Consider the following 8,641-nt stretch of genomic DNA (forward strand, 5'->3'; position numbering starts at 1 on the left):
TTTGAAAATGTATCTGCGTGTTTAATCTGACTTCAGCATATTGTGACAGGCTTCTATTCACGTTTTCGACTAAAAAAAGATATTTAATTTTGAACCCTTTTTCTCAAAACACCCAGATAGATTAAGCCATTCATTGCCACGTCAAAACGTCAATTCTAACCCTCCTAAGATGTGAGGTTTTTCGCACCACGATGGCGTAGTGCACGTTCAGCGAGCCTGTCTGGGTCATATTGACCGCAACATCCTACTAGGGTCAAAGAAGCAGTCGATATGGTTGGATTTTGAAAATCAGATAAACGTCGCTCTGCAAGACTTCAGTTTGGTCATTCAATAAAACACATTCCACATTATCTACTGTTACTATAATTTATTTCTCTTATCTAATTATCACTTCGCATCTTCCATCGTCGCTTCCAGTTTCACTTCCCCTTCAGCTGGTTGAAAAAGTTGGGAAATCCCTGAAACGGGGGAATACCCGAAAACGATCCACTTATGCTAAACGAACCCCCGTTGCCAGAGCTAGACGAAGCCGAAGACGACGCACTAGATGACGAACCGCCCTTTCCGCCCTTGCTGGGGGATCCCTGATTGAAACTGGACGACTGGCTCGACGAAGAACTTCCCTGCTGCCCGTTCGGGCCGGTGAACGTGTTGCTCATCGTGTTCGAGTTCGACCCGGACACGGAACCGTCCTTGTTGGTCTGCAGTGACTGACTGGAGGCGGAGTTTTTGTTACCTTGAAGCCCGTTTTCGTGGAATGTTTCCGAGTTGCTTTGGGCATTGTTCGACGATGTTCCGAATTGGTTCTGCAGGGTGGACGACGATCCTGCGTTGGATTGTTCCTTGAAACGGTCTTTCTCTCGAATCGAGTTGGTGTTGGCGTTGGATGAGGTTAACGCTAGGTTACCGTTCTTGTCGAAGTTTGCTGACTGACTCTGGGCGGCGTTGTTGCTTCCGGAAGAATCAGCCGTCTGGAAGCTCTGTTGCATTGTGTTGGCAGCGCTCAGTTGACCGGAAGATCCATCGGTGGCGATGTTTCCAGAAGTACTTCCGGCAGCGTTTTGGTTGAACTGGCCTAGTTCGTTTTGAACGGATTGTGATTGCGATTGGGATCCGCTAGTCTGGTCGAATCCCCCGAAGTTATTCTGTGACTGGGCTTGGCTACCGGCTTGGGACTCGGTGAAGGGTTGCTTGACGACGGGGTTGATGACAAGAGCGGGAGGACGAATCGGAAGAGGACGATCAAAAATATCGTCATCGGGGAAGAAAATTGAGTCTGTGTCTCGTCGGTTACGATGAGTTCCGATATTTTCTGCAGTCCAGGTGAAATCACTTCCTCCAAGGTTTTGAAGGTTGAGTTCTGGGAGACCGGGTTCTGCACTGGGGGTTTCAGGTGCTGGCAAGGGCGCTTGAGTGGATGGTGCAATCGTTGACGGAGCCGGAGGAGGTGTTTGAGGAGCGTTGGTCGTCCGTTGGAAGTTTGGACTAGCAGTTGACGGAGCTGGCTGGAACGATGATTGGGTAACAGGCTGTGGCTGAAAACCGTTGAACTGGACTGGCCGAGTTGGCTGTGGTTGGGGATTGTAGGGTTGGGCAGCGTTGGGTCTTTGTCCGAATCCAAGAACAGGGTTTGCAAGGTTGACTCCGGTTTGTACGATGTTTCCTATGGAGTTGAATAGATTCGGAAATAATTGACGTCTTCTGCGAGTTTGGTTAGCTTCAAATTCGCCTCTAATATCAATGTCATAAGTAACGTCCTCAATTTCTTCCGTAGTAGTAGAAGAAATTGGAGCTGGAGTTGGCGGCGGTGGAGCAGGTACTGCCGGTGGTGGTTGAATTGGAACTGTTGGTGGAGCTGGAGCAGGAGGCGGTGGAGGAGGAGGGACAGGTGGGAACGTAGAAGTTGAACCTCCATTGTTGATATTCGGAGATATTGGTGGCACTTGCGTAGGATTTATCGGGGTTTTTGGAGGCAATGGTGATGGAAGATCTGGTTGTGGCCGACCATTTCCGTTGTTCGAACCTTGGCCTTGACCGTTGTTTCCACCATGGCCATAATTATTTCCTGGATAATGACCATGATCATATCCATTGGCGTATCCTGGACCTTGATTGTGACCATGGTTACCATGATTGTGATGTTCATGTCCGTGTTCATGGTGGTGGTCATGACCGCTTGGTTGGTAACCTCCATGCGATGGTGGACGTCCATATGGTGGAGGTGGTCCATGCGGTGGAGGTGGTCTGTGAGGCGGGGGTGGTCCGTGAGGTGGAGGTGGCCCATGTGGCGGTGGTGGATATCCGTATGGCTGGCCTGGGCGTCCAGGGACTTGTGGTTGCCCATAAAGACCTTGCATATAACCTGGATATCCATTGTTAACACCAAATCCAACACTGAAAAATGGTTGTCCTGCACCATACGGTTGAGCCAACTGATTGAATGTGGCCCCAATTTGTTTATTGACACTATTGAAAACATTTGCCGTATCCATTGCAACTTTTTCAAATAGGTTCACACCAAGTAGCCCTCCAATGGGAATTTGTTGGCCTTGAACTCCTCGGCCACGTTCGTATCTCGAATTTTGTATAAATCCCCCTGTATTATAATCATTATCATCAGCATCATTATATCCTCGTCTATTTTCTCCACGGCCCGCAGCAACTGAAAGTATTACAAGTTAAAATTAATAACCGGTTCCCGGGTGCGAAAAAATGACGTCGTAGAACCTTGTTCATCATTATGATTTTTCAAACCCTCTACCACAAACATTACTTACCAAAGTCACATATTCCAACAACCAGTGCAATACTAATTAATATTCGCTTCCGCAGCATCTTCACGGTTTTCTAGCACAAACAGATCGCCTTAAATCACCATAACCGAGCAAATCTTCAGATAGAGGCTCAACAAAAACTCGAGTCACTTCAAGAATGTTACGACAGAAACTGATCGGCGCGATCTCGCCCGGCCGATGAAGTGGTTGATATCGAACGGGCACTGTTAGTGGACGTCTTCGGCTGAATCTGTGTCTCTATCTCTCGTTCGGGCGTTTACTTCTCACTAACTGTTCATCGGACAGCCCATCCGAGTCAGCAACTGGTTTCCAATGATCAACCACCACACTCGGAACAACCAACCGAAAAGGATGGCAAGAAACGCATATCACAACGCAGACGACAACAATCGAGAACAACTTGTATTTTGCACAGATTTCCGAACGACTTTTGATTCCCCGGCCGTGTCTGGCACACCTGTTCCGTCTTGACCCGTGCTCGCATCGTCGTCGGCCCCATTTGCCTATGCATAGTATCATCACAAACGGAAGAAACAGGTTCTCGATTTTTTTTTTCGGTGACCGTGCGTTCGTTGCTTCATCAAGCATCGCCGCTGCTGCTATCGCTTCAGTTGGTGCGTGACTTCTTCGAAGTTGTTCTCGCTAAACGATTTCAAGTTCATTGCAATACTTCGGCTCGTGATTCGATGGACTGTGGAACAATTCGTTGACGATGTCAAGCACTCTCCCCAATTTGTCTCACTTTCCGGGTATGATGTCCTCATTTCAACAACGTTCTCCCCTTAACCAACACTGATCATAGTTTGTGAACAACCCCCGCCATGGGAAATAACACCATGGTCAACGATCACGACTGAGTCATGGTGTCTGTTTTGGTTGAAGACGGGGATTTACGCGTTGGATTTCTTCGCAGGGTTAGGTTAGTGTAGGAAGCCGTTCTCGAACTAGTATATGAAATGAAGGAATGCTTAAAGGCAGGCGGAAACTAGTTGCAGCGATGGACGAGACGACGTGAGATGTGGAAGACAAATCAAAAAGAGGAATTATGAGAAAACATGTGATAGTGATCGTGCGGGGATTTCCCCTTTTGAAGGAAGAAAGCGCTCGAATCAGGTGTATTCAACTTTACGGCATAGTAGGATGTGACGTTTTCTTTGAATATACACTCCTTATCGAAAAATCAGAGCTATTTTTGTAAAATTTGTTGCAATACGAATCAAACTAATTTCTGGTGCAAAAAAAATAACACTTTTCTCATAAACATAAGGAAACCGTTTATGTGATTATTACGAATATATTGTGCAAAAAATCTATGTAATATTAGGACAATTACCAGTGATTTCATGAAAAAATTCCGAATAATAAGCGTTTTCCAGGGATTGTTTCAGAAATTCGTGTTGTGATGTATTCAGATATTCTTCAAAATACTTCTTTTTCCTGCAGAGATTCAATGGACAATTAATATCCCATGCAGCGCCTACGCCCTACAACATCATCCAAAATGTGGTTTACCATGCTTTGGTCTAAATGACTTGCACTGAAACCACACGCAACTTCCATCTTGTCAATAGAGCTGTATTTAAACTCCGAATTTCGTTAAGTTTTGGCTTTGTTTCATAGAAATCACCAAATATCTCACATAGTTTGTAAGGTGCGTACTTAATACTCCTGGTGTCCATGATTCGGGTCTGGACAAAATCTTTCTTCCATTTTTTTTTATCATTCTCTCTCATTCAAGTTACATAATGATTCAGAGTCTGCGCTTTTTGGGTTACAAAGAAGAAGCAATTGTGTTCCATCGTTTATAAAACAGACAGTGCAACATTAAGGTTGCTTTTACTGGCTTTCAAACAAGTGGTGTTGCTTGGGTTATGGATTCCTCCTTGAGTTCCTCTACGTTATATTAAACAAAAAGTCTATAACGAAACCATTTTCTCAAACGGTCATTTTAGAAAATCTTGCAGTATTGCTTCAGGAACTCAACCATATGTTTAATCAGAAATCCTTTATTAATGTCTTCAGAAATGCTTTGAGAGATCCCTCCAGGAATTTCTCGTTGAATCAATTTAAAAACCTTTCATAGGTTTCTTCGAAAATTCTTCCATAGATTTTTATCTAAAATTTCTTCACGGGTTTCTTCAGAAATACCTCCATTAAATCATTTAGAAAGCCTTCTACGAAATCTTGTTTTTGCCAAGGGTTCTTTCTGGGAATTCCTTGAGGAATTATTCCAGAGATTTCTTTGGAAAATCTATCATTCATGCACTCTTCTGCATTTTCATAAAGTTTCCAGAAATTAAGAACTAAAAACTAAGAATCCTTTTTTTAAATCCTTCCATTGGTTCCTCTACAAAATCCCTTAGGGGTTTCTTTTAGAAAATCTTCCACGGGTTCCTTCAGAAGTATTCCAGGGTTTTTTATTAAAATTATTCATGGGCTGCAGCAGTGTTCCATGATCTATTGCTCATTATTTTTTTAGGAATTTCATCTGACGTTCCTTCATAAATATTTCTCCAAGAAAATCAAAAGCGCTGGATTCAATCTGAAATTTCGCAAATGTTTACTCAGAACATCTTTTCGTTTGGAAATTCTTCCAGGGATTCCAAAATTTCTCGAGAGATTCATTTTTGGATTTCACTGTGAATACATGTTCGCCAGATATGTTAGGAAGCTTCAGAACCTGACTCCAGGTAATCGAGTCCAACCTGCACCTTTGAAAATTACTCCAGGAATACTTTCATAAAATCGTACAAGTATTGTTTTAAAAATTCTTCCTCGATAACTATGCCCCTAAGATTCTTTTTTCAGTAACTTCACCAAAATTTCGTTTATGATTTTCTATGGATCTTTTTTGAAACTATCACTGGAATTTATTGCATTTCTTCATAATTTTCTCGATTCCACAATCAGAAGTTTTTTCAAAGATTGTTTCAGAAATTTTTGAATCGAGGATTTTTTTTTTTCAGAAAATATTACGGTGATTCCTTAAGCAGCTCGAACATATTCTCTCGAATCCTCCACAGATTTTCTCGCAAATTTCTTCAGGGATTCCACTGCATATCCGCAGGAATTACTTCAGAGATTCATCCTGAGAATCCAGCAAAAAAATTTATAAGGATGCTTTCATTATTACTTCCAGTGTTTCTAGCAGGAGTTCCTCCAAAGATTCTTGCATAAGGTAATACAGAGATTATTTCTGGAGTTTCACTAGTATTTTATCGTATATTTCCCCAGAAAAACCTCCAGTATTTCCTAGAAGCATAGCTCTATGATTTTTTCTTTTGGATACAAAAGAATTTTTCCAGTAACTCTTCCAATGTTTTACCAATAAATTGTTTTGTCACCAAGCGTTTTTCTTTTCAAGAAGTTTTCCATGGTATTCCTCCAGGAATATCTTCAGAGATTGTTACTATATTTTTCCTGGGTTTTCTTTTTTTTCTGTTCCAGTGAGCCACTGCGACCAGCATTAAGATCTTTTGTGGCATTACCCGTATCCTTAGTATTTAGTGCATGTCGTACTACTCCATTGTCATTGAGAGGCAATGAAGCATCGATTTCTGTACGGTTCCTGTTTTGTCATACCAGAGGTGCAAGCAATCGATTGCTATGAAAAGGTCCCGTTATCATAGAAATTTAAATCCCATTGAAAGAGCGCCCCTAATCAAACACAATCTATTTGAATTCTGAGAAAAACAAAATGGTGGTACTGATGCATCGGAACTCTAGCCCCATCCATGTCTTGCTTCTAGTTTAGTCCCAGGACAACATAGAAAAACCCGAGACTTTAGGCTAGTTGCAAAAGTTTTTCAAATTAGAGAATGTGTTCTGCAATAAGAATGCACGTGAGTCCTTGAATTACCAGAACTTAACAGTCCTTAATAGGTTAGTACGCAATTAGATACGTAAAGCATGTTTGTTTTCCTTACATCAAGTGTAGTCTCGGGTGGGCAAAGTTCGATTCTTTAACTATCAGCAAGGCAGAATAAATGCAATTTTAGAAACCAGTAACAAGGACTTTGTGCCATGAATCCTTATTACCAAAACACATTACCTCAACTTGACAAACCGGATGTCACTAGGGTTCGGTTTGGTAGATCTTGAACCGTAACGCTACACATAAAGGCGATCTACCTACGTTACGGGCTCCGTTGAAGATCGAGCATATTTTAAACCCCCTCAACCATTCATCCATCAGCACGGGTCGCCTGACACCTTGGATTGGGATTCCCTGTTTAGTGGACTTTTACCCCCGGAACAGGTGGTCCATAGTGTTATTCATAGCCAATTGGGTTGTTTAGTGAATAAAATATTGCTATTTTCTATAGCCTAATCGAAAGAGCTCATTTTTCTGAGTATAACGTGATTTTATTGGATTCCAATGCCTTTGTTTTGATGGTTAAATTAACAAAACAGTTTTAATTTTCGTGGATAGAATGACAGTTCAATCGATAAAGTGTCAGTTCGACCCGAACAAAAAAATTTCCCCATACAAACTTTAAAAATAGTTCCCGGATTCCAAGAATTATGAAATTTCGGATTTCGACTAATTTTTGGGCGAAGAATCTGATTATGAAATAATCCGGATACCCCTAAGGACAAACGTCTTGAAATCCCGCTTCAACAGTGCATCAGAACTTTAGACGCACAAATCTCAAGAAGCAAGCTTCAAACCACAGTGCATTTTATTATTCTGTTCTTGCTCACTTGAAATAAGCTTAAAATAAAAAGCTCAGGTGCGTTGGTTTTGTTTACGAAGAGATTTGTGCTTTCAAAATCGTGAGTAGGTGCCAAAGTTGGCCATTGTGGCGGCCATTTTGGGATTCTAACAAGTCTGTCCCTAAAGAACCCAATTGAGACAACCGCTACCGACACTACACATCTATCTAGGCTGATCGGGAAAAGAAATTAACATTGATGGTTAACTTCTAAACGTTCAGTCACCAACATTAAAAAACATCTTTAGGGAATTTTGCGAGAATTTGACTGGAAATTTATTTTAAATTACATCGGGGATTCTTTGAGTAAATCCTTCATGGACACCCTCTGAAATTTTTAAAGGGTTTTCTTCAGAAAAATCTACTGAGACTGTTTTGGTATTTTTAGGATTTGGGAATTTCCGAAAGGCTTCTCTTCAAAAGCTCTTAAATGGATTTGATTCTTAATAAAATTCTTTTTTAAAAATCCTGCAGAAACTCCTCCAAGAATTCCTCCAGGAACACTTTGTAAAATTATAAAAGGTTTTTCTGCAAAAAATCCTATGAAGATTATTTTTAATTGCCCTTCCAATTCCGCCGGAAATATTCCCTGGGATTTCTTTGCAGATTTTTTTTTACTGTTTTCCAGAACTTGCACAAAATATAACTGGAGGGGTCCCTGAATGAACTCTAGGTGATATCTGTGGTGAATTGTAGAAAGAATTATTGAAAATTTTCTGGAAGAATTCTTGAACTTACATTCCTGACGACATAGGTGGATGAAATCCTGGAATAATCCTTGGGGGAATACCTGAAGGAACTTCTTGACATATCTCTAAAGGAACAAACGATGTTATGGAATTTCTCAATTAATTTCTGAAAGAACTCCTAGAGATACCTCTGGAGAAATGCTCCGAGAAATTTCTTGTGCAATTTCTGCTGAACTTTTTGATGCCCTGTAGAAATTCTTTAGGAATACACTGAGAAAACTTTTGAAGGATATGATTTTTTAAGATATCTCTAAAGAAATACCTGAAGATCCATTTCCGGATACTTTAAGATTTTTTTCTTGAAGATAATGTTGCTGTAAAAGCTTTGTGTATTTTTTTTTTTGAATTTCATAAAAGTTTTTTTTTACGGGCCCATATAGCC

At 41.1% G+C, this 8,641-nt stretch overlaps 1 protein-coding gene across 1 annotated transcript; it reads right to left on the reverse strand.

Annotated features, from left to right (window-relative positions):
• Nucleotides 1-332: 332 nt before the first annotated feature.
• On the reverse strand, nucleotides 333-3,170 carry LOC115267873 (uncharacterized). The gene is made up of 2 exons (XM_029875443.2): nucleotides 2,778-3,170; nucleotides 333-2,662 (listed from the first exon to the last, which is right to left on the reverse strand). The coding sequence occupies exons 1-2, from the start codon at nucleotides 2,833-2,835 to the stop codon at nucleotides 420-422; spliced, it is 2,301 nt and encodes a 766-aa protein (XP_029731303.2). The 5' UTR covers nucleotides 2,836-3,170; the 3' UTR covers nucleotides 333-419.
• Nucleotides 3,171-8,641: the final 5,471 nt, after the last annotated feature.

Source organism: Aedes albopictus, chromosome 3, assembly GCF_035046485.1.
Source record: "Aedes albopictus strain Foshan chromosome 3, AalbF5, whole genome shotgun sequence".
NCBI lineage: Eukaryota > Metazoa > Arthropoda > Insecta > Diptera > Culicidae > Aedes > Aedes albopictus.